This window comes from Peromyscus maniculatus, chromosome 5 (assembly GCF_049852395.1).
Source record: "Peromyscus maniculatus bairdii isolate BWxNUB_F1_BW_parent chromosome 5, HU_Pman_BW_mat_3.1, whole genome shotgun sequence".
Classification (NCBI taxonomy): Eukaryota; Metazoa; Chordata; class Mammalia; order Rodentia; family Cricetidae; genus Peromyscus; species Peromyscus maniculatus.
This window is the reverse complement of record NC_134856.1, coordinates 26,117,745-26,144,452: the sequence shown is the minus strand read 5'-3', so window position 1 is coordinate 26,144,452 and position 26,708 is coordinate 26,117,745. Positions and strand designations below refer to the sequence as shown.

At 42.8% G+C, this 26,708-nt stretch overlaps 1 protein-coding gene across 2 annotated transcripts in view; it reads right to left on the bottom strand.

The window, feature by feature from the left end:
- The window catches only part of Hhip (hedgehog interacting protein), a 92,518-nt gene extending 67,007 nt beyond the window's left edge, over positions 1–25,511 (bottom strand). The window contains exons 1-4 of one of the 2 annotated variants that reach the window (XM_076571940.1): positions 24,715–25,511; positions 18,976–19,168; positions 12,648–12,813; positions 11,721–11,922 (exon numbers count right to left, since the gene is read on the bottom strand). In XM_076571940.1, coding sequence (XP_076428055.1) covers positions 11,721–11,922; positions 12,648–12,813; positions 18,976–19,168; positions 24,715–24,993 — 840 coding nt within the window. In that variant the 5' untranslated portion in view covers positions 24,994–25,511. The remainder of the gene's footprint in view (positions 1–11,720; positions 11,923–12,647; positions 12,814–18,975; positions 19,169–24,714) is intronic. The other variant, XM_006971733.4, reaches the window with a different exon arrangement.
- Positions 25,512–26,708: the final 1,197 nt, after the last annotated feature.

Here is a 26,708-nt window from a genome sequence, read left to right as displayed (position 1 = left end):
TGCTTCCTCCCCACATCGTTCTCAGGAAGTCTAGCATTTAATGGGAATGACATTCAGCTACCTTTAAATCCTCTGAAGAACAGCACTCTGATTTTATTTCAAACCTCGAGCATCTTACACTCATTCTGTGGATGTAACCCCAGCCCTCTTCAGACATGGTTCTGTGGCTTCCAACTGGCTGCTGGCTCCGGGGTTGCTGTGCAGATGTGGTCCCTATCTAGAAATAGCCTGAGGACAGATGTCTCTGATTTAGGTTTGTGATCCTGTTTGGATCAAAGGTGCTTTAGGCTAAGAGGGTGGTTTAAAAAGAGTTTATTAGAATGAAAAAGAAAAAGTAAATAATTTGGCTCGTCTTTAAGAGAAAGACAACATTATCCACAGTTGAATATTTGAAAGGAATGCTCTTTTCTCAGAAATTCTGTAGCCATGTATGGAGCTGCATGGTCCTTTTAGACACAGCATTATTTCTCTTAGCTTCAGCTTTCTAGACTCAGTTCTATCAATCTAATTAAATAATTTAATTGCTGGCAGTGAAGCCATTAGCGCAGGTCCAGTCTTACCCTTGTGTGGCCATGGATAGGGAGGACAGAGTAATGAATACTGCCTGAAATGACTTTTAATAGTTTTTTTCTGTGATTTGAAGTCTAGGTCTGTACACTAATTAGGTGCATAGATGAGGCCGATGATTAAACTGGATGCAGCATGCCCAGGCAGAGTAAAATGGGAATTTGCTCGAAAGAGGACTAAAACTTGAACTCCTTTTTGGTGACAATTTTGAGCACAACTGTAACTAGATGTGCTGTGCCTCAGTCACAGAGTCTCATGGGGATAGTTGACGTGGCTCAGAAAAGGGTTTCTCAAATCTTCTGCATGATGATAACTGTAAAACAGTCCTCATAAACAGGTGAACTCTCAAAGCACGTTTTGACTGAAAACAGTAAAGATGAGTTTAATTTCTAACTAATAATGGTTTTTAAAAATACTTCAGATACATCCCCACATCTGAGGATTTCGATATTATGACAGCTTTGTATAATTGCAGATTTTTACAGTCTTTAAAAAAACTAAATATCAAGTGATAGAGATCATTAATAGTTACATTAAGGTATCATTGTAGTAACGGAAAATATTTTGTACATGTTTGATATATATAACAAATACATTGATAGAATGTGTATATATACATATATATATATATATGAGAGAGAGAGAGAACTGTGAAAAATCACTTGCTATAGATGCAAACTCAGAAGCTGATCACAGGAATGTGGAAACGAATCAAACTGTGAATTTGTTTCTAGACTGTGGAGGTGTCCCTAACACCGAGTGGGAGTGATGGGATAGCCGCTTCCATGGTCAAGGCCTGAGAGGGAGCGCTGAGGGCACTCTCTTTGCACATTCTTCCATGGGCACCCAGCACCTTGGGCTGCATTGACTGATATTTGCCCCCACTGCTTGGCTAGAAAAACCTTCTTTTAGAGATTTTATTGCTCTGCTTAAAAAACAAAAAAAAAAAACAGTTGACTAAAACAGTCACTGTAACATGACATTATATGTTAATCTTAAAGTAATTTGACCCAATGGCCCCACCCTTTCTGACAGTCTAAACCTGTGCTTTGAGCAATAGCTGCTCATGGGCAAAAAATATGTGTGGTCTTAGTTTTCAGCCTCAGTGTATTTCCTTTGCAAATCCCATGATTTATTGACTTTATGGCAGATTGACACAAAGCACGTTCCAAAGTAAACACAGAGAAGATCCACATTACTAGAATACCCAGGTTGAGAAAAACTACTACAAAGGCAAGCAGATTCTGATGAAAGGTCGAGCTCTTGGGTCAGCTGCACAGGGTTTCCTCATGACCACATATGCACTCAGAGGAACTCCAGAATGGGGGCGGGGGCTGCATCACTATTGTCTAGTGTCCAAAGGGGAGGCTAGAGAAATGCCGGTATTGTTATTGTTTTTTCTCTATTTTCTTCTGAATTTCAGAGACTATTTTTAATTCTGTATGAATGAGTGTGTCTGTGTGTGGGTGTGCGCACGTGGTATGTGCACGAGAGTGCCACTGCCCATGGAGTCCAAAAGAGCACATGTCATATTCCTTGGAGCTGGAGTCACACTGTTGTGCGCCTCCTGAAGTGGGGTTGTATCTGAATTCCAGTCCTCTGTAAAAGCAGCATGTGTTCTTACGCACTGAACTATCCCTCCAGCTCCTGGAGTCACATTTAAATTAATTTTTTTTAAAAAGGCACATCCCAGGCTTATTATTTTTTGGCAAGGAAAACTCCACATGTATCTGTGTGATTTATTTCTGTAGAACTGTCATCTAATTTTGACACAAATGATAATACCATTGGAAATTTTCTATAAGTATCATTTGAACATCTTTTAAGGGAGAATTGTCTTAAAACCAAAAAGCAGACTTATCAGTGGTCACTAGAGCCTCCAAGTCAGGCCAGGGGCTGCTGTTCCTTTCTTCTGGGTCCCCTTTTCATTTTAATATTGCAGATCCTGACACTAGCTCAGGCTCCCAAAGCACTTCATGTTTATATGAGAGCCTGCGTGTAAACTGTTCCCTGGTACTTCTTTCTTCAACTGGTGAAGACACTGGACCAACGAGGCATGTATACAGCCTGTCCCGGGTTAACTAGCAATCCGGAGCAGGTGCAGCAGCCGGAAGTCAAACCGATCTACCTGACTCTAGGTCCGAGGCCCTCAGCCATGCAAACAACCATCAGCACCTGCTCCAGTCTTTCATCAAGATCAGGAAGGCAGCTCAGGGTCGGGGTTCAAACACAATCTGCTGCTAAAATCTGGCCCTGGTGCCTGCAGCTCTGTCATCTCACACAGTTTACTTTCTGGCCCCAGCATTTTTATCTGTGAGGCATATTAATAGCTTCCCCACAGGGGTCCTGTAGGGACAAAAGAGGTAGTCTATGCAATGACTTAAAAAGGAAAGGAAAGAACCTGGTATCTCTGTAGACATCAGGGATTGCTTGAGGATTACAGTGTTGGGCTACATTGTGTACTTAATATTTGCTAAAAGGGTAGATCTTAGGTCTCTCACACACATACTAAACATACAAATGCATTGAGTATCTATAAAAGGGAATGGCATGCTATCACCCACCATTTATAATGGTTTCCAGTGTTGTGTCTTCATGAGGTCATAGGTCATGGGGCATCTGATACCCAGCATCCCTGAGTGGTCTGCTCTGCTCTTTCTAGTCAACAGCCTAGAGGAGACAATGGACTTTGCCTCAGGACTGATGCCTTTCAAAGGTGACAGAGGCTGTTTCTAGAGTCCTATTTCTTGGAATTTCCTTGTTTTACCTGATTGCCCTAAGAGTTATCAGATTCACAGTTTCTTTTGCCCTTGAAATCTTGAGTAAATACAAAAATATTCAAGTAGGAACTTTCCTCACCTTCCCCTAACATATAAGAGAAAGCATACCTCCTCTGCTCAGTCCAAGAACACCAAGGGGCCACTGTAGCTTAAGATAGGATGCATGATGAATTTATAGATGACACTGACTTAGCGTGGTATAAACCACGACACGTTTCTACTAGTTACAACGATCTTAGCAACAGGACAGTAATTCTTGCCTTCCACTGCTTTTCTGCATTGTATGCCAGGTTGGCCAGCCCATGAGCTCACAGGGACTGTCCTGCTTCACCTCTCATTCCCTCAGAGGTTCTTTGAGATGCCTGTGCTATGTGTCCGGCTTGACACCAGGCTTCTGGCATTTGAATTCAGGTTTCTGTGCTTGGAGAGTGAGCACCTATCCACTGAATTATCTCCACAACACCTCATAAAAGACAATAATTTTGTGCAGAAAAAGCTTCAAAGTCTGAGATTTCCCAGCGTGTCACGTAAGAGCTCACAAGGTCTCCAAATCTAAACCATTTTGGATTTCAGATTTTTGGATTTGAGATGTTCAACTTGGAACAAGGATCTTTTTGTTTTATGAAAAATATTAGGTACTAGATTTAAAATGAGATTAAATATTTAAAAGTTGAAAATAACCTTGTTTTCATAAAGTTCAGAGCACTCTGATACAAAGCACCAACAATACCCAATAAGATAAAGACACTGCCTTGATAAAAAACAAAAAAACAAGACCCATTGCAGTAAAACACTTCGTTTACATTTTAACTGACTGATTTGAGACTAGATTTCTAAATAATTAAAGAAGACGCTTAAAAGTTTGTGTTTGGGGGAAGACAATGTCTACCACTTTTCATAAGAATTAAAAATATGTTTATTTCTGCTGCCATAGTAATTCTCTTTCTGGTACAGTTTAATAACTTATAGGAAGCTGTTGGATATGGCAAAAGCTTTTAAAATGAAGCCAGGTGTGTTGACTGACATCTGTAATCCCAACACTGATGCAGGAAGGTACAGATATGAGGCTAGCCTGGGCTACAGAGACCCTATCTTAAAAACATATAAACAAGTATAAACCCTTTAAACCTCTCAGAATGGTGATGTCCCCATTGTAATGTTTTACAAATATAATCTGCTGCTTTATTTCGACAGGATGTGCTTTCTCTCCAAAGAAAGCCCAGGTACTAACTCTTTCTTCAAGGGAGCTTTCTACACATGGTCCAATCACTTCTGCATGGACACACGTGTGCAGGCTACGTTCACAACACTCCTAGAAAGAGCAAATTGTTTCTGTCCTCTGCTTTGAATCCCACCACTCAAACAGTAACACACCAACATTTCAGGGGCTGCCCTAAGATTGTGACTCAATGACTGAAAACAGGAAAATTCTGAAAATCTAGAACATCCTCCAGTGGGCAGACAGTGACTACTTGGATTTTAGCAACTCTAAATGCTCGTAATTCTGCGTGTGAGTTACAAGCCAGGGGCTGCGCAGGCAGGACTGGCCCCCAACACCCTCTGTTGTCCTCCACATGTTCCTGGGACTGCCAGCCACTAGGACTGGGTCTCTCAAGAGCCCTACCTCAATGGACTCAGTCACCCGGACAATCAGTGGCTTTCAGCCTTATGTCTTCTCCTCCCCCCATAAAAGGATTGCTTCCAAAAGCATCTTTTGAAGGGAGGATCCAAGTAGACAGAGAGGGACAGGGGTCCAGCGACACTTGCTCCAGTGACAGACAAGTCTTTCAGCTCTGATGCATGCTGCAAGCTGGGGGCTGAAAATGTGACCCTCTGTCTGCTGACCGCTCATGAGAACCAAATGGTGAGTGATGCCTGCCAGTTCCCTGCAAGGGTCAGATGCAGACTGCTCCTTCCTTCTGTACATTTGCAATGCCATGGCTGGCTTCTGGGTCCCCAGAAGTGTTAAGTTACTTTGGTGAGATTATGTTGGAGTGCCTTCCGGGGTCCAGGTCCTTTGCAGGTAGGATTTACAGAGACAACAGCAAACTGCAAGACCACTAACGATAACAATTTGTCAACCAGCCAAGCACCAGATTCCAACATGGAGAAAACAAATAAAAATAAAAACAGAGTGGTTCTTTTTTAAATAGTTCTTTTTTAAAGTGCAATTTTCAAAGCTTGGTGTCAGCCCCATGAGACAGTTCAGTGGATCAAGGGTGCTTGCTGCCTAGCTTGATGGATGACCTGAGCCCAATCTCTAGGACCCACATGGTAGAAGGAAAGAACTAACTTATGCAAGTTCCACATGTCCACACATGTGTGTGCATATGTACATGTGTGTGCACATGCACACACACACGAAAATTGTAAAAAATACTATTTTTCAAAATGCCATATCAAGTGTTTTCCACCTCCACAGTTAACGCATCTCCTCACTCAAACTTACTTACTTACTCACTCACAAGTGTCATATGCCCAGTGGGAGTAAGTAAAAAAAGACACAAGGGAAAGACTACTGGTACGCTGCCATTGGCTCTCAGTGATCCTGGGGGACATGACACCTGGCTATAGACCAGGCAGAGAAAATGAGTCTCACCCTTGTGAAACTGAGCACCGTTAAAATGATGTGGGAAGCATTCTGTCTGAGCCTGATCCTACTCATTCCTGGCTATAGACCAGGCAGAGAAAATGAGTCTCACCCTTGTGAAACTGACCAGCCGTTAAAAGGATGTGGGAAGCATTCTGTCTGAGCCTGATCTACTCATTCTGATTTGGGGCAGGAGCTTTGAAAGCTCTTGGGTCAGCATGACAAGTGAGCGTCCATTCTTGATGCTGTTCGTCTGTGGTCTCTGAGGAGTTCGGAAAGGGGAAGCTGACTCTTGGACTTTAGAAGCTCTGGTTCAACCCAGAGAGAAGCCAACTGAAACAATCACAGGCCGGCATCTAAAGACCTTTTTTGGAGACAGAGAGTACAGTTTTGTGCCCTTTGTCCAAAAGATCAACAGTAACAATACGTGTGTACAAGGTCAGACATTGCGGAGGTTAGTGTCTTTAGTATCAGTACTAGTGGTGATGGGCTTATAAGTTGTATTTCAGAAGGACTCTTTAATCCCAAATTCCAGGATTATTTCTCACAGAAAACTTTTTTCTATTCACAGATCACTGTTGTCATGTGAACCGAACATAGTTACACCCCCCCCCACCCCCACCCCCCGGCCAGGATACTATGATCTCTTATATTTTAGGCAACACACTCCTGCTGTCAGCGAGCTCCTACCTCACAAGCATATGAAATCCAGGCCCAGTGGCACACATCTATAACCTTAGTGCTGTGGGTGCAGAGACAGGTGGGTCCCTAGAGCTCATTGGCCAGCAAGTCTAGAAAATTAGTGATCACTGTGCTCAGTGAGAGATTTTGTCTCAAAAAACAATGTGGAAAGTGATCAAGGAAGACATCCAATGTCTACCTCTAGCCTCTGGATACGCACATGTGTGCAAACGCACCTGCGTGAACACGAGTGTACACACTCAAATATAGCACACACACCACACACATCACACACACACACACACACACACACACACACACACACACACACCATGCACACACCACACATACACCACACACACACACCATACACACACACAAGAAACCCAAGTGGAGAAGAATTGTGCCTAAGCATCTCAGTTATTGACTAATTGTAGATGGTATTGGATACAAACAGTTACAAGGACTGGTGGAGTTTAAGATCAACTGAGTTCAACTTGCCTTATTATGGGCCAGAAATCCCTATCCATTCTAAGTTGATAATTAGAAGAGAGAACATTCCAGAACTCTTGTAGCCAGAACTAGCTCTCAGAAAGTCTTGTAATCAGTAATTCTTCTTTATGTCTGATTTGATTTACTCCCACAGGTCATTAATTGATGTCATGTGGCTTAGCTCTCCCCTGAAGTTTCTATAATTTTCATTTAATTAGGCATGTGGAGGCTGAGTTAAAATGTATTATTAATTCTGTGATCTGCGTGTTGTAGTTAAATGGCTTTATGCCACCACTTAGGATTTTAAAACTGAAAGAACAGAAAAGAAATAGCATGTAAAGTGACTTGTGAAAAGTCTTCCTTGTATCATTTATACAAAATAATTATAGACAAACACAAAATTCACACATGAGCTTGCTAAAATTATCTGTTATCAAAGAGGCCTGAGAGATAGCTGTGAGATGTCTTTGTTTCCTAGGTCTCTGAGAGACAAGCAATCACAAGCAGTGATATAATTCCTGATCTCTTCATGGCTGCAATGGCATCCACCCCGTTACACTGGCCTCCGAGCACTCCTTGTCCAAGTGTTCCCTAGAGAATGAGATACAGGCACATGCTACATAGACTGCTTTATCAGGGTCTCATTCCTCACTAAACACACTCAAATATCTAAGGGACAGATTTCTATCTCAGTGGTATCATTAGTGTCAAACCCTAAGAGAATTTAAAACATCGCCCTTTAAGTGTGTCCTAGCCATTCCCTGGAATAATGGATTCTGAAGTTTACGTTAAAGCTCCAGAAGCTCTGGGGCTCCTCTGGAAACCCAGATACCAAATTCAACAGGACTTCCTCATGCTCTACAAAGTTCCTGGAGACTCCAGTGCAAACACACCACAGCTCCCCGCCCCCCCCAACTGTGATGTCCTGCCTTGGGCAATTTATTGCATTATGAAATGTTTCCCTGCCAGAACAGAATAGCCCACTGGATCTTTCATTCAGTATCCCAGTGAACACGTGTAATTTGAAATAGAAGGACTTCAAAGTCATTGTGACTTTAAAGGGTCTCATCTGTTCTTTAGGCAGTTAGGTTGAAGTAGAAATAAGATGATCACTTTCCTGACTTATGTAGCACATTTTTGGGGTTCGGAGCCTTTCTCACAGCTACTTCTAAGCATATGTGTCTTTTAAAGTTCAACATTTTTCCGAAATAGTGTTAAAAAGAATTGTACTATAACCTTAAATAGTTCAAAGCCTGTTTTAAAGCAAATTGAGAATGTGTATTTATGAAATATACACCACTCAGAAACATTCTTTTTATGAATGGATATTAAGAGAATAGTCCACCAGCCAGGTTAAGCAGAAGATACAGGAGTGATACAGGACTTTGCTCACAGTGGGAGAACTAGACGATGGGGCCATCCTAAAGACAAATAAGAAGGGACGAAGACATCTAAATGAAATTTGCAAAGTGTGTGTGTGTGTGTGTGTGTGTGTGTGTGTGTGTGTGTGTGTGATGTGTGCACGTGTTAGTGCCCAAGGAGGCCAGAAGTGGGCCTCAGATTCTCTGAAGCTGGACTTAGATCTGACTTGATGGGACCAAAACTTGGCCTCTCTGAAGGAGCAACAAACACTTTTAAACCACTGAGCCATCTCTCCAGCTCCCAAAAGTAAGTTTGTGAGAAAAGTTTCCAAGTCTCAGGAAAGTCCCAAAATATAAGAGGAAAATGTGTGTGTGTGTGTGTGTGTGTGTGTGTGTGTGTGTGTGTGTGTGATTTAATTTTAATGTTATTTAAAAGCTGTTTAGGACAAAAGCTAAAAATTGTATCTAAGAAAAAGATCATTTAATTTTAATATAAAAACCAGAAGGAGCCGGGCGGTGGTGGCGCACACCTTTAATCCCAGCACTTGGGAGGCAGAGGCAGGTGGATCTCTGTGAGTTCGAGGCCAGCCTGGGCTACCAAGTGAGTTCCAGGAAAGGCACAAAGCTACACAGAGAAACCCTGTCTCGAAAAACCAAAAAAAAAAAAAAAAACCACCAGAAGGAGGTGTGTGGAAACTGAACTGTGGTTGTCTTTAATCAGTGGAACTACAAAGGATGGTTTTAACATGCTTTCTCCATTGTTCTCTTGCAAGTCACATGTCACATGTCACTCTCACAGGAGGAAGCTACCGCTGTGAGGGGCGCACACACTTGTCTCTCTTTATCTTCGGTCTGCAGTGAGTCCACAGAGACTTACCAAGACCAATTTCAGGGAGTATTTATTGAACACAAGATGGAAACCCATTAATGTTGCTTTTGATTATCTGCTGTGAAATCTAATGATGTTTCTTTTGGAGGAAAAGTTGAAACTATCAAAGTCCAAACAATAGATTCACCCAAATAATCTGTCTTGGTGTCCAAGCTGTTTCCTGTCAAAAGCCTCCTCCTTCCCCCTCCCCTTCCTGATATGTATCTATAAAGGGGGAGGGGTGGCGGCTGGAGAGGAGGCTCAGCCATTAAGAGCAATGGTCACTTTGCTAAAAGATCCAAGATAGATTCCTAGCACCCATGTGGTGGCTCACAACCATCTGTAAGTCCAGGCCTTTTCTGGCTTCCACAGACACCAGACATGTATGTGGTACACAGATATATATGCATGCAAAAAAACACCCCTACACATAAAATAATGAGAAATTGAAAAATAATAAAAATTGAAAAAAATAAAAAATGACAAACAACAGTAGGATTTTACTGTCTAAAGCAGATTGGCCTTGAATTTACCATCTCCCTGCCTTGGCTGAGATCACAGGTATGTATTAAAGAAAAGGCTTAATCTCCCACCCCAGGACTGAGGATTGAACCAGTGACCTCATACACACTAGGTTAGCCCTCTATACAGAGCCCAGCCCCAGAGGTATATCTTTGTGTATATATATTATACATATATGAATAATTTATTATTAGTCTGTGGGTATGCTTATGGCTGTGGATGTGGATGTGCCTTGGTGCAGACATGGAGGCAGAGGACAGTGTCCAGGAGTCTGCTCTTTCCACTGTGGGGTCCAGGGATCAAACTCAGGTGGGCAGGTTTGTATGGCAAGTGTTTTTGCCTGCTGAGCCATCTTGCTGGTCCAGCGATTTTGTTTATTTTCTCTTGTGTTTTGTTTCGTTTTAGTGGTACTGGAGATTGAACCCAGGACTTCACACATGCTAAGCAAGTGGATTCCCACTGACCTACATTCCAGCTCCAGGTTTACTTCTTCCATGAGGTATGTCTTAGATGCATCAGTACATCACAAGTCCACATGGTTCCAACGTGTACAGCATTACCTGTGATCTCACTAATCTCAGCATTTCCCATGTTCTCATTAATCTCAACACTACCTGCGATCTCACTGACCCCAGTGTTCCTCCCTGTGATCTCACTGACCCCAGTGTTCCTCCCTGTGATCTCACTGACCCCAGTGTTCCCTTTGATCTCACTGACCCCAGTGTTCCTCCCTGTGATCTCACTGGCCCCAGTGTTCCCTGTGATCTCACTGACCTGTGATCTTACTGACCTGTGATCTCACTGACCTGTGATCTCACTGACCTGTGATCTCACTGACCTGTGATCTCACTGACCCCAGTGTTCCTCCCTGTGATCTCACTGACCCCAGTGTTCCCTGTGATCTCACTGACCCCAGTGTTCCCTGTGATCTCACTGACCCCAGTGTTCCCTGTGATCTCACTGACCTGTGTTCTCACTGACTCATTCTAACTTTTTTTTTAACCCAGTATTTACTGAACAGCTATTGGGAGTCTACCTTTCTTTCATTGGTCCCTTCTGATTTTGGTTGTCTCCCCACTGAGAACAGGACACAAATCAAGGACTCCCTATCTATGAGTCTCAGGATGTAGAGCCCCCTTAGTTCTGTTTCCACTCACAAAGTGAGAAGGATAAGCAGTTCTTCCTGATGCCCGTGACTTTCTGTTTCACTCTGACAGCCAGTGGCTGGTGTGTGTGTCTTGGTTCCAGAACGCTGCAGCGGCCATGCAGCCTCCTACCGCCAACATCACCTGCTATTCATGTGAACTTCAGGACACTTAATTTACGTACCTAAGTTATTTGACTAGAGAAGTCAAATTAGGAAGAAGTGGGAAAGAAATGATGGGTATGCTTACGCATTCTACAGATGACTAATTATTGATAAAAATGTCTGACTTACCTGTACAAAGAAGTCATAGTACAAAAAACATTTTTTTCATGGCCCAAACAAGAAGGCATGATAAAAGAATTAATTACGATTTCCAAAATAACATCTTTGTTCTCCTCGGAAATGTGAACGTGTAATATAAAATTTTATGCCCATTAACGAAGAGCCAAAGGCAAAAGTTATTTTAAATATGAACACTACATAGGGTAAGCATGTCAAAATATCACCCTGGTTTTATTTCTCCATAGCCAGTAAATCAAACAAAATGTCACTATCCTTCTGAGTTGTGACTGTTGATCTCTTAGGGTGTCTCGTTATTTCCCCTTGTAGATATTCTTTATTTTATTACAAAAATAAACCTCCAGTGAAGAAGAAGACATTTAAGATCAATCCTACGCAGCCAGAACAAAATAAAGAAATAGAAAACGCCAACCTTTATTCCACTTTGAACAAGTTTGTGAATGTCCAAGTAAGGCTCCTTGAAAACGTCTCCTTCTGGGGTTAGAATCTTCACATACCCTTCCTTCTCTAGAATGAAGAGGCGCTGGGATCCGTCCCCACTGTGCACAGCACCCACAGGCTGCCGCAGCCCACTCACAACCTCCTGGACACAGAAGCAGTTGTGTTTGTGTTTTCTAAACAAACCAGAGAACGCCAGTCAGTTCTCCTGATGGAGGTACAAACGATGCACACAGCACAGTTCCCCAAAAGTACTCATTTCCTCCAAGAACCAATGGTCTTGAAAACCAGGAAGGGCTGCTCACACGGGTGGTCTCTAATGGGATTCTTTTTGTTAATCCGTATCATCTTTTCAATGAAAAATAACAAGATATCCTTTTCTCAGAAAGTAAAAGTGAGGCCGCAAACATTTTGTTCTGGAATGTTACTCACTCATTATCTCATCTTTCAGTGACTATAATTAAAATTCGCTTTTACTCACAATAATGAGCCTTTATGAGAAGGCATTTAAGGAGAAAGTTCTAAGATCCATTTATATAAAGCAAAACTGATTTGCTAATAATAAATGTGCTGAATATTTCCATGGTGCCATAAAGCTAACAACAATCATAAAATTCAAGTTGAACACTGTGCCCATAAAATTCCCATGAGTCATGGAGAAGCCAAGCTCATAACATAGGATTAGGAGTCTGAGTATTCAGTGCACTTAAGCTGATTTTAGAGGGACAAACCCCTGAGAGGAAAAAGAAGTTAATGCGTGTGGAGTCTATGGCTCCCAAGCATAACCATGGAGAGGTGTGTCCTGTCCAAATCACAGATTTGTTACTTTTTTTTTTTTTAAAGAATAAAGAGAATTGAGAGAGACAGAGAGGCGGGGGGTTGGGGGAGAAGAGCGTCGAACCGTATGGACCTGCTTAGCTCCTCCACCTTCTCGTATTCTTCCATCTGGTCCAAGTAGTTAGATGCCGGCCCTCTGACTTGCTTTCTTGGGAAATCTGGAAAGCACAGGCCGCCATCTTTTCTCGAATGGTAGAAGCAAAACTCATCAGCAGTTGTTTGAAGAAGACCTTTAAACAGACATGGAGAAAGACTCATTAGAACCGTGAAGTGTGCTAGCAAAACCAGCTCATTTGGGCATCTGGCCAAAGAGGAATTTTAGAAAGTATATGAATATTCACAGAGGAAAATCATCCTACAACAGTGTGAAAAGGCATGGGGCGGGGGGAGTGGGATTCCCTTTTCTTCTGTAAATACATTTAAGAATTCCAAAAAAGTGTAATCTTATGCTGAGTACTTATAAAAGCTGTACTTATCCATTTGTGTTCCTTCACGAGTTTACATGCACCGTGTGCGCAGGAGTCTGAGGCAGCCAGAAGCTCATCAGATCCCCTGGAACTGGAGTACAGACAGTTGTGATGTCAGTGTGGGTGCTGGGAACTGAACCCAGACCCTCTGAGAGAGCAGCAAGGGCTATTCACCAGGGAGCCATCCAGCCCTGTGCTTACTACTTAAAGGTTATAGGAGACACACGTTATAAACTCAGGGTTAATCTCACTGTATTGAAGCTTCTCGAGCCGCCTCACTAATCACAGGTTGTATTTATGAGCTTACCTCATCACTAATTAGTCTAACTTTCCTACAGTACTAAATACTTTCCTAAAAAGAACACATGACAACTAGAAAAGCCATAGTCTATTGTTTGCCAGTTGTCTTAATGCAATGCATTAATGGAGATAACAGATATCTCCACATAAAATTAACGACCCATTGTACAATCTTTAAACAAAGAATTGGTGCTAAGAGGAGGCCTCTTATTTCAAATACTTTGAAGCTTTTTTCTCTAAGGGACAATATATTTAAAAGATCTTCCACCTTCTTAAGAAGAAAAACTGACACATCCCTGAATCAAAACAAAATTCCATGATGGATTTACTGAACAAATGATAAAAGAAAGATAATTTTTCTCCTCTTTCATGTTAAAATTGTTGGTGCATGTGTGTGTATATGTGTAAGTGAATATGTGTGTGTTCGTGTGGCCGTGTGTGTGAACACAGATGCAAGTGTGGAGGTCAGAAGCCAACACCTGCTGTTCTCCTCTTCAGTGTGTGAGGCAAGGTCTCTCGCTGATGTGACACACACGGATTCTGTGATGCTGGCTGGCCAGTGAGCCCCAAGGAGCCTCCTCGTTCAGTCTCCCCCCCCCCTGGGGTCACAGGCCCGCTCCTCTGTGCCCAGGTTTTCACATAGGTTCTGGGAATTGAACTCGGGTCCTTACGCTTGGACAGCAAATCCTTCACTGACTGAGCCATTCCCCAGTCCCACACAGACTTTTTGGAAGTACAGCTCTCCTTGAATCTGCAATTAAAAGCTTTAGACTGGAGGAAAACTGTAGAAACATTTGAAATCTATAGTCTGAGGTAGTAAGATGCTCGTTTTATTGTGCGTGTCAATAAGACTGCTTCTGTATTCTGAAGACTTCTGCTTTCCAAGTATGTTTTTTTTAAATCAGGCTCTGGGAAGAGGATATAACTGCTGGAGTATTTATCCAGCAACTCCAAGTCCAGGCTTGATTTTAACACTGCAAACAAACAAGAAACAAGCCCTGCTTGATCTGTTTTTATCAGAGTCACTTCAGGAGAGAGCATTTGCTTACCCAGACGGAAGGATGCCTCTCACCCCTGTCTTCACCGGAGTGAAGTTCTGGTTTTTATATAACAAATTGGATTTTTCATTCTGCCTACTAGTCTTGGGATAAAAGTATCAGGTAACTTAGTCGGAGTTTGGAAATTATACAAAATATTCAGGTTTTGCAAGAGTTTCTAAGAACAAGATTTGGAGCTCAGCCAAGCGAGGCTTATCGATGGAGCTTGCAAGACACTCAAAGCTCATCTCTAGTGGTCAGCACACACCTCAAAACAAACCACCCTGAGGGCGTAAGAGTCCCACATGATAAAGCTTGGGATACATTTTGACCTCACTTTTGGGTGAAATGTCTTACCCTTAAATTGCTGACAGACTCTTCAAGAGCAATTTCTGTCTAGGATGTTGGGAAATGTATTAAGTTGGGGAAGAAGGCCGGGAAAAATGTGTGCCCTCAGAAGTGTGTGTATACAGGGAAGCAGGGTACTGTATGTGCCCACAGGAGCATGTGTACACAGGTATGCAGGGTACTGTGTGTGCCCTCAGGGGGGTGTGCACACAGATATGCAGGGTACTGTGTGTGCCCTCAGGGGGGTATGCATACAGGGGTACAGGGTACTGTGTGTGCCCTCAGGGGTTGTACAAACGGGTATAGGGCATGAGAAAGGAGGCATGACAGTCAGGGGATCCTCCTTAGGAGGGGCAATAAGGAGATTTTCTTCCTTTAAAAATCTGCCAGCATCAAACACAGGAAGGGACATAGAGGGACTTTCACTACAAAAGATAACCTTTCTCTCCTCATTCTTCAATGGCGAAGCACACAGCTGAAAACTGAAAGTGCTAAAAACAAGTCATTTGAGCAAAAACAAGTATAAGAAAACTCAAGTTTGCTTTAAAAGTGACTGGAGTATCTGCAAACCAGGACCATATCTAAAGCTAATTAATGAATGGAACTGTGGCTGGTTTCTCTTCTAAGAGCACTGTAAGCTGAGGATAAATAGGAAATGAGAACTCATTTTCAAATAGAATATCTTGACTTTAAGATAGAATGTATCTTCATAAACTTTGTGTATCCAGATGTACTGACTCTTGATCAAACACACACCTTTTATTTCTTAGAATACACTGGAGAGCCTTTTACTAGAGGTATGTGTTTACCCCAGCATGGATCACCATGCTATGGTCAGGTCTACAAATACAGAGTATTTTTGCCCCTGCTGTATTTGTAAAACTCTTGATTATTTATCAAGTATTCAGGTCTGTAGCCATGTTCCAAGATAGAGAATCCAGGCCTGATGGATATTGACTTGGAAAATAAATACTCCCGCCCCCCCCCAAAGTGTATTGTGTTTCAGCTTTATTTCTCACAGTGTATTCTAGAGAAGTTGTATTTCCCCCCTATGTTCATCCATCATGATACCGAAAAGAGGAAGAACTTCTGAGTCCCTGGAAAGAAGGCTTTCGATGTATCCATCCTATCTCTCTAGCTTTTCCTCCCTGGGACTAATAAGACACAGGTGTTAGGTATCTGATGGAGTCGGGGCTGGAGAAACTCAGTGGACTCAAACCCTTGACCTTGGCCTCATTAGCCACAGGATTAAACCAATTGAACTAATTGGGTGCAGACCTTTCCCACAACTGGAACCTACTGCTGGGACATGACTGTCTAGAAGTGATAAAAATCATTACGATAATAGGTACAAAGTATAAAGCAATGCCAATGGACGTCTTTATGTGCCTTTCTCAGAGTGTATTATACCAGCTTTAATGAACACAAAGTATCTCCTCTGCTCAGCCAAACCAAAGGAAAAGACCCATAAGGGTAAGCAACTGGAACATGGGAGAAATTTTAGGAAATTATCTTTCTTAGAAAGTCCACAAGTGGAGAACATTTTGATAAATAGTGAAAGTATACTCAATTTTACTGCTTTTGAATCTCTTTTCTAATAGGTAGAACCTGATCATTTCTGAATTTAAATTCTGGAAATGAGTTATCTTTCAGCATCCAAGAATGCTCTGAAGTGGTCATGCTTTCTTAAAGCCAAGATGATGATGTACTTTTTTCCCCCGTTTTGAGCAGTATAGGACAAGGGAAGGGATTTCTGAAATTGCTTTCTTATGGTCCCACTCAGAGTTTTCCTTCTTTTTATAAAGCACATTCCTCAAGCTTGCTTCCTTCCAGGATTTTGGTTTGTAGAGAGAAGAGGGCACTGGTAGGAGCAGCTGATAACCTTGACCAGGTTTCTGGATGAAATGGAATCTCAAAGTATCTATTTCCCGTAGGTTTGAATTTCTGAGAAGAGTAAAGCATAAAACAGACTTAAGGTGAAATGATTACACAGTTGTTCTTGCAATCATTTCTAAAGCCCCAGTGCCCTAGAAGTCTGCACACGCTTCTGTGCTGGGGGCAAGGCGGATGGGCAGACTCCCGCATTGTCCATCACACTTCAGGAAAAGGTGGCCCACCTTCCAGGGCTGGCTAATAAATCAATGAACATAAATGCCACAAAGAGTGTGCTATTACAAGTATTTAAAATGATTATCAGCATGTGACCCAGGGAGGGCTGCCCCTCTGCTTGTTGCTAAAGTCTCCCTGATTCTGTAGGCAGCATCCCGCCTGCCCTTTCCACCTCAGGAGTGGAGCTTTCATGTGGTTATCTTTCCAGGCAGCCTGGGTGGCCACGAAGAGCACTTGACATCTTGATGCACTTCAGCAGTTTTACATATACACAAACTTTGTAGAAAAATAAATTTGTCATTTGTCACCACATATGCTGATCTGGGAAGTGACGTGCTTGCCGTTTGGGCTCTGAGCTGTTTGCTGGGCCTTTTCAGTTGATCTTGTAGCCTTGTTTTGTTATTTTGGATGCTAAAATAGCTTCAGAGATCTAAAGCCCACTGTGGAGGAGTCTGTGAACCTGACATATTGCATTTTCTGTGAAGTGATAAAGTACCGGAAGAAGCCAAGTGCTGAGATCACTTTCTGCTAAGGGTTGTAAAGGCAGAAGTCTGCAGCTAACCCCCATGCTCTCCAACCTGTTATTGGTCTCTGTGGGCCACTGAGGCTACTGGGAGCTGCTCCACTTTGCACTGAGGAATGTGATAAAGGGGAAAAAACATCTAGTTTAAGAAAAGTCAGAAACATGGCTACAGTTTATAAAAACAATAATATTTTCACATCCAAATGGTTTAGGTACGTGTCACGCTACACGCAAAGGGAGCAAGCAAACCTGAAGTGTTTATAATTTAGAAGAAAGTTCTAGTAAATTTTTTTCTCTGCATTTTTGTGGGTCAAAAAAAAAATTCTAAGATGTATATAGCACTTTCAAAGAATTATCTGAGCCACATCCTACTGTACTTAAGGCTTGCCTTTCTTAAATACCATTTAGTTTTAGAAATGGTTCACCGTAGTGATTTCTGTGTGAACTTGGATTAACTAAAAATAATCTGTCTTGTTAAATTATGTTCTTCCTTCACGTTTATTCTAATTAAAATGACAAATGCTCAATTTATAAATGTGTGTGTCTGTGTGTGTGTGTGGGGGGGTGCATGCACAAACATAATGGCCAGAGGTTGACACTGGGCATCTTCCTCATCATTGTCCTCTCAGTGAGCCACAGAGACATAGATTCTGAGTCGAGCTCCCAGGATCAGCCTGTCTCTGAGATCCCTGCCCTAGGTTAAACATGTGAATGATTATGCCTATCTTTTTAAAATTTTTTTTCCACATGGGTGTTGGGAATCTGAACTCAGGTCTTTATGATTGTGTGGCACGTACTTTAGCAATGGAGCTATCTCTCCCGCGCCCCCCGCCCCCCCCACCAGGTTATAAACTTTTGATGATGCTCATGTGGAGTTCTCTATGTTTGTTAGGGTCTGAAATGTGATGGTGACCAGGTGTCCTTGGGACACCTCCTGAGGAAGACCATCTGCAGCCACTGCCATCTTCTCTTTATACAGCTTTAGTTAAAGCAGGAGAGTTTCTCCGGGCTCAGTTTTTCTCCTCTGTCCAGGACTTCACTGGTCTATCCATTTCATGGTGTTTCTAAGGTACCAATTAGTCATTTTATGTGAAAATGCTTGGCTAGATGTTACTTTGGGGAATTCTTAGTCCCACTTTATCTAAAGAAGTATCTTAAAAGTCAGTGGGCACCCTCTTACCCCATATCTGCCATGTTTTACAAGCAATGGCCTTGATATTGATTCTGGTAGGTGAAAAAAAAGATTCCAACAAGAAACATCTATTGGTGCCGGGGTATAATTCAGAGGGAGAAGAAAAAAAAGGTTTTACTGATAATAACCCAGCATGTATAAAGTTATACTGATAACCCAAAGTGCAAAAAGTTTACCACTTGTATTAGTATCTTAACAAGAAAGGTAAGCCATGAGAATAAAGTTAGTGTACCATTTGTCAGCTGAAATTGTCATACTATTTCACAGCAATTAAAAGATAAGACTTTGGAAAAGTTAACTATGAAGTAAAATAGGAAGGAGAAACACAATTTACAAGTCTTGTACGCAAGCCTTTAAGAACAGTTATCTTAAGGATGCTTGGCAATGTTTTGTCTTATGCTCTTTTTTTCTTTTACCTGGAATATGGCCCCGACAAGTATAAAAGAATTCTTTGCAGTAGTCCTTGCAGAGGAGTGGAAGTACTAGATCTCCATCCAGGACATCTCTCTCAGGCGAGTAGAACAGGCTGTGGGAGTGTGGCGAGCAAGGAGCACATTTGATCTCCTCCAGTAATTTGCCACATTCTGTGTTGTTGGTGGCAGAAAAGATCTGAAAGCCACAAATCAGAAAGACATCTTGTTAGTCATGAGGAAAGTGGGCTTTGTCGGTTTTCTTCCTCCCTTTTCAATCATGTGGGTAGAAAAGTCTAATTCAGAAAAAAAAGGACGATGTCACAATATAGAGTCTTTCAAAAGAACACACGCTATCTTTAGGCCAGGGTGGGAAGACAGAGGTCAGAAGGGAGCACACAGAAGCACTTCTTGCCTTTGCAAATCCAAGTGTGTGACTCTGTCCTTCTGCTGTTAAAACTGAGATGTTTATAGACTGTCGAATGTTTGATTCACTTACTCTGCCCGAGAGCAGATATTGAATCATATTTACCTTAAAAATTCTGCACTTTTATCCAACTGTGTCCAGAGTGTAATTTAAAAACATGGCTTATTTGTGTCATGCGTTAAAAAAAATCATGTAATTCCTTAAAACCCCTAACATGATTTCAAAACTGTACTTAAATAGCATTTTGGTGAATTTCTACTTGTTCTCAATCTGCAAATGGTACCACGCAAGTTTCTACACTGCCTTTCGTGTTCTATAAAAATACCCAAAACTGAACCAAATGGGCTTAAGACCCATTTTTAATATTCATTATATCTTAGCCAGGAAAAACTTTCTAGCTAGTTCCTTAGGTGTTTTATATGCATGAATAAACACAGAGTTTAATGAAAGTGCTTTTGTATAGTGGGTAGTAAATTTTAATAAAAAAGACTACTTTTATTATTATTATTCTTACAATGGAATGTCCTTTATTTCAGTAAGATTGATTCTGGAGGACTTGATGATTCCTTGAAGTTAATTATGTGTAGGTAGAATAGATTTTAGTATCAGTATTCACTTAGAAGCCTGACTTGAGGAGCCCTTCAAAAAGTATAGGGGACAGCCTAATACCTGGGAAATAAAATTTATGCTATCTAAATCAACCACTGATTCCCCCTCCCACATACATTACAAAATGTCATAACATGTATGAATTTTATACTGTTTCCATCTAGGTGTCTGCTTAAGTATTTCTCTAGAATAATGCATTCAAATTAAAAGTTGAAACTTTAGAAAATTGTTTAGTTCTTTAAAACAAGTATTTCTTTTACAAGTTGAGCTAATTTGAGGAAATAATCTAGCTTCTGTTTTTCTGAATTATAATATCACAGGGTCATAAAAGTCGTCGATCTAAAGGACAAGATCACCTAAAAACAAATTGCATGGAATGTTCAACCGTCTAAAGAGGCTACTCTAGTTCAGAAAGAAGGGTTTGTATATTAGAACTACTTAGAGTATTCAAAAGTTATTAATCATAGTTGCATTTACATTTTAATTTTTATCAGTTTGTTTAAATGACAATTGCTTAAATGGTCCAAGTTTTGTAAAAGAAAACATACAGCAGACACTTAGGATCTGCATTCCAAGAATGTTTTCAATGTCTTTTATTGTCCAGCCTGGAGACCTCACCAGATCTATTCAATATGAATAGTGTTCAGCTTGGTTCTGTTTATTTCACATACAGCAATCCTCCAAGAACTAAACAACTGCAGGGACCTGAAGCCAACTCTTCTGCTGCCCGAAAACTGGGCTGTAATTACCTTTGCTTTTATAGAGACTATTTGTGCTTCTATTTTTTTTTTTTAATAGCTGACACAGAATGATCCCATGTTCTCTCCCAGCTGCTCTTCAGGAAGAGCTTGCTTTTAGTGCCTACAGAATTTTGTCTTTTACAATTTTTGGAATATGTCCTGTCCACAAGATCCTTCATCAAAAGTTTCACAAATAGGATTCAATAAATTATCTGAAATCAAGTAGAATATTATTCTTGTTAAGGTTTGACGCTGTTCCGACCCAGCAGGATGGTAACATTTTACTCTGTGTGAGGTCTACAATATAAACACCTATTTGAAGATAGATAGAGCCATCATTCTGGCTTTGGTTTCAATGAACCGATAGTCTTACTGAAGTCAATTAAATTGACTCAGCCCAAGCAACAACATTGGTTTAGGCAGATGAGTACTGGTGTGTGTTGGGGGGGGGGGGCAATACCCCGGTCTTTTCTTTCTTTCTCCCCTCCAACATGTCCATGTCAGGCACACAGGTTCTTAATGCCTCACATTGCCATGAATCTTAAGAAGAAGTTTAAGTTAATTTCCTGTTGCAATTTTTAAAGGCCATCAAGTTGTAGAGGTTTAGCTAAATATACTTTGGAAATTGTGTAAAACTTGCAAACATGATTCTAGCCAGCCTGCGAAGTACTGAAGCTGTGGCTCACTGGTCTGTAACATTTGGCAGCTCATCCTTAAATCTTCATTCACGTGAAAGTGAAAGCTACGAAGAAAGGTAAGTGCTGGGATTCAGAAGAAAGCCACAGCCACAGCTTATCAACAGAGGGGGCGGGGACGCCCTAGATTTCTCTTTATTTATCACATAACTAAACAAAGAGGGTAAAGAGGCACCCACATGGGATCCATGAAGGGATAAAAGTAGAAAACACATGACAGTATATTAAGATGTCACCTTAACATCACTTGGTCCACAGCAAAGCTATTTCTAAAAAAATCATATGTCTACAAGACTGTTCAGCTGTAGGGCAGAACACACGCGCCTCTGGACTATAGTGCTGGATTATGTCATTAAAGAGTTCAGTTTCAATTGTAGCCTAATATGTAAATAGATCATTGTACTGAGGCAGCTGTTAAAGGGACCCCAGGATGAGTTATTTGTTTAGTTGGATGTGCTCAACAATAGCCTTTGTCCCTGCAAGAGCCAGAGCAAACAAATGATTGTAAAAGGGCACACTTGAAAACAATTACTTTTCACCCATTCCTTGACAGCTTTGGCTGTGAAACCACCAAGGCAGAGAGAGAGAGAGAGAGAGAGAGAGAGAGAGAGAGAGAGAGAGAGAGAGAGGAGAGACTGTGCCTCTGTGACTACAAGTTACATTTAAGAAATGGGGTATTTGGGTGGGTTGTAGATTCAATTTGGCTAAGAAGAATTAGATCCTTTTAGCATGCTATATTTAGGATCTGCAGCAATTTTTCTAAGACAACATAACCTACTAAATTTTGGCAACACTTATGTCTCATCATAGTTAAAAATCTCATTATATTACAATAACATTATTAAAACTTAAAAGAAACTCAAGCATAAGAACATAGTATGGAGTCTACATAATTGAACTAAATTTTAGTTCACTAAAGAAAGTTCATTAACTTAGCAACTGGCTTTAACTGCTTAGCTGAGCAAGCTTAGTCCACTGACTTTTTTCTTACTATCTGTCTTTGAAATTTCTTCCCTGATGAAAAGCTACTGTAGTACTTTTCTTGAAAAGCTGCAGAAATGCAAAAATCTTTTCTGGGACTTTTTTTTGTAAACAACAACAACAAATGACTGTTTCAAATAGCCGCCATCTCTCTTTCATACACATTTATGAAATAATACCTAATATATGTTATAATCTAGGAAAGCTCATGAGGGAAACATAAAACAAAATATTTTATGTTTATTATAGAATAACATGTTTTTAAAACTATTCAAATTTGAGAACATCGGTCAAGAATTCATGAGCGTGGCTGTAACAAGTCTCTTGCCTTGAACACTTTGGCATTGTTTGCTTATAAACCACTTGCAAAGGAGCCTCAGAGCATGCAGCACCCAACTTGATTCACAGCATTTCCCAAAGGAATCAGAATTTGTTGAAGACTGGAAGAGCTTAGACAGGATTGTGCACAGCTAACATGGCAGACCTTTCCTAAAGAATTACTTTCTTTAAGTTTTTTTTTTTTTTCTAATGTGTCTTCTCTTGAGGATTATAAGCCCCCTAAGTCTGCCCTTCTTCCCTTCCCCACTACAGTTAGTAAGAACAAAGTTTGCATTCCACATGTTTCTGGAAGAGGTCAGTACTGCAGGGGTCTCTGGATCCTTGTTATATTCACAGCATACACTACACACAGGGGCACTTCATGGTGAGTAAATATTTCTACACCTTTCTCTGAGTTTCCCCTTGGGGATGGGGGTGGGGACTCCTGGGGAAGCCTTTAAGATGCTCTGACTGAGCTGTTTCTGTAGCTTCATTCAATTAGGAGGCTGGGGCTTAATGACATTGTTGTGAATAAAACGCTGGAATATCTGTTCCCCGCATCTCAGACTACTGCTGCATATGGTAAGAATAAAGAGTGAGCTGCAGCTGAAACCCGCAGCAAGACAGCTCTCACTCATCTGGGAATAGAACGAGTTGGACAAACGCTCCCTCAAAAGGCATGAACATTTGGACAGAGCTGGGGACTGAAAGAGAATGATGTTCTCTAGTTTCACCCATTAGTGAACCAACTAACAAATACAATGGTGGTGTTGTTATTCTTTGGCCATAAGCAACAGGACGCTGTGTGTGGGCAGCAGTTAGTGGGGAGGAGGAGAAGTCGACCCCTTTTTGTCCTATTGATTTTTTTCCTATTTGCATGACTTGAGCAAATTAAATGATGCAATATGGCTTTTTGTTACAAAACAAAGTGAGAGGTACCACCCAGACACATATGTTGATTCGCAGGAGCTGTTTACATGATAATAGGGTGAAATCTACCGTGAACTGAGCATAAAAATTAGATTCAGCCTGGGCATTTTTTTTTAATGCCTGGGCCAGCAAGAGTGGAGCACAAGTCTTCCGAGTCTCTCAGACCTTGACAACTGCAGGGCTGTAACAGAGGAATTCTTAATTAAACCTAAAATGGGCAAAGACAGGGGGAGCAGAGACACCTGATTGTCTATTCCCCGTGAAGTGATTGTTAATGACAGGATCCCACAGACGGCACACAGCACTGCATCCCCAGGAAAAAAATCTCATGCAGAATCAAGACCAACGACGACTTGCACCGGACAGACACTTCTTGGCTAAACTAATCAACGCATGGGAAGTGCATATGTCATCACTCATAAAAATGAGTTTCTAGAGAAAATCCTCCTAGACAACGCTGTCCAGGCAAAATCCTGGATTTATAACGTTACAAGACAGAGAAACCACTGAGTAGGAGGCTCCAGTCAAATCTCCAAGTTCTTAACGTACCAGGAGTTCCTTTCGCTGGTTTAACCATTGTCATGCAAGCTAGACCCCTCAGCCTGGGCTTGGGATCATAAACCAACAGTGCCTCGATAGCGATAGCCTTTAGAATCCAATCCACTCACTAGTTAGAGCACGTGGAGAAACGGAACAAATCTTTTCTACCCCAGAAAAACAAACCGGAAACCACAGCTACCCTAATTTACAGTTTCACCTCACCAAGTGCTCGGTTTGATCCAAAATATACTGTTAATCCCGATTTTTAAAAAATATTTACCCAGCCCAGGGCGCGGGTACCACAGAAACGTCTCTTTAGAGATAGGCAAAGTTGACCAGCATCCCCACAACGGACTCCAGGGGAGAGAGAGAGATCTGCACACCGCTGAGGAACACACACCCCAAACACCTATTCACCTTAGAAAAGTTATAGGAACTATCGAAATGAGTTTGGTCTCTCTAGCAGCTACCAGCATCTCAGCCAGCCACATCTACGAGTGCCTACCTTGTTCTCCAGACGCCCCAATCCTGGGCTGTCACTCTGAAGGCAGCAGGATACTCGTGGGTAGAAGCCACCACACAGGATCTCTCCTCCACTCAGCAGTTCCAGCTGGGACATCATCCGCCTGTCTCTCCTTTTCAGGCGCTTCGGGGGGTTCCCATTCAGGCACCTTCTCCTCCTCGCTCCGCTCCCTTCGCTCCTTTCCCCAAACTTGGCATCTCCTTCAAAGAAGCCCAGAGCCACGGCCAGCAGTAGCAGCTTAAACGAGAGCATCTTCAGCATCGTCTACCCGGAGCAGCAGTGGCAGGGCGCGGGAGGATGGGGGTGGGGGGTGGCCACTGCCCAGCAGGGGCACTAGGGCGCAGCTCCAGGAGAGTGCTGCGGGGCGGCGGGACGCTTCAGAGGCAGAGGGAGGTGGCAGCGGGGGAGAAAGATGCAGAGCGACGCAACTTTGCCTTAGGGCAGCCGGAGCAGCGAGATAAAGTGCAGATGACACTGTCCGCAGCCTTGCCAGCGTCAGTTGGGTTAGGGGCTTTCCGCAGCGGCTGGGAAGTGGGAGGAGAAGGAGTTGGAAGAGGAGGAGGAAGGATAGGAGAAGACAGTCATGGAACTTCGCTAGTCCGCTCAATGGGAGTTGTTTAGGTGAGACAGTAGCAGGAACCGAAAGGGCGGCGGTGGCGGCGGCGGGCCGGGCGGAGGCAGGGCCGGCGCTGGGCTCCCGAGGATGCTGAGGTCTCCTCTGCCGGCGGCTGCTGCTTCTCACACAGCCTCTCATGTTTCGCTCCCTCTTTTCTTCTTCTTTTTAACTAGCGCGCGGGGAGGTGCTGCCACCGCGCGCCCCTTGACGTCACCGCTGCTCGCGCGCCCCCGCCCGGGGTGGGGGAGAGGGGAGGGGGCAGCCGGCCCGGGAGCTAGCGCTTGCCCGGACCCAGGGTGGCCTCGGGCTGCGACGGGGCGGGGACGGAGCGGGGGAGAAGGAGGGAGGACAGGGGACGGGGGAGGGGGGAGCCCTCGGAGCCAGCCTCCGGGGCTCGGAACCCAGAGCGCCACCGTGCCGGGGTGGGGGTGGCCCAGCCGCGATGCCCAGCCTGGGCCGAAAGTGCCTCGGGGACCTTGCTGCAGCTCAAGGCGACAGGGCTGAGGCTCCCAGACCCTGTGAGTAAGAAGGGACCACGCGAGGTGAGAAGGGAGGATCTTGCCCTGCCTGCGCCCATGCTGGTCTGGGCTTAGTTACCTAGTTAGTCCAGGAAGGGATGGATTCTATGGGCTGGAGCCGGCGCTGGGAGCCTGTCCGTGCCTTTCCCTCTCCCGGAGCAATGACAGACACCTCTGGTCCACACTGATCCCCGAGATTTAGAGACAAAAGGGGAACCCAAATGCTACAGGTTTTTGTGTAGGCTGGCTGAGGGGCCACCCACGGGTCCTTGCTGAAGTTTCTGGAGCTCTGTAGTGGCATCAAGACACGCGCGCATGTAGTAGGGTTGGGTATCCCAGAGCAGGTTAAACCAGAGTCCTTCTCCAGGCGATTGTGTTCCAGATTTAGGCAAGACAGCCTCGAGGGGCCACCTGTAACCCCAGACTAAGTAGCCTGGGAGACACCTGTAGCTCTGTGCGCATTTGTAAAGTACACACACACTCGTGCACAAACTTTCTGGTGTGGAAATAGAGAGGAGGAAGAATTCAGTCTCCGACATGAAGTGCAGAAGCACAAGCCCTGCTTAGCTCCATAAGCACGAATAAAATCACCTTTCCCCTAACTGGGCAAGTTCTGCCTAGAGCGTTTCTAGAAAGATGTCGACATTATCAAGAGCTATGATTTCATGTTTACTGGAGGTCTGCAAGTTGGCACTGGGACAAGCCTCCCAGGAGCTGCACGTGAAATGTGCTTTTCGTCTATTTGGGTACTAAACAGTGAAGCTGATTTCCTGGTGGATGGCTTTTGATGAGGAGATAAGGCTGTTTTTCCCATTTTGGCAATAGAGGAATGTTCACCATAT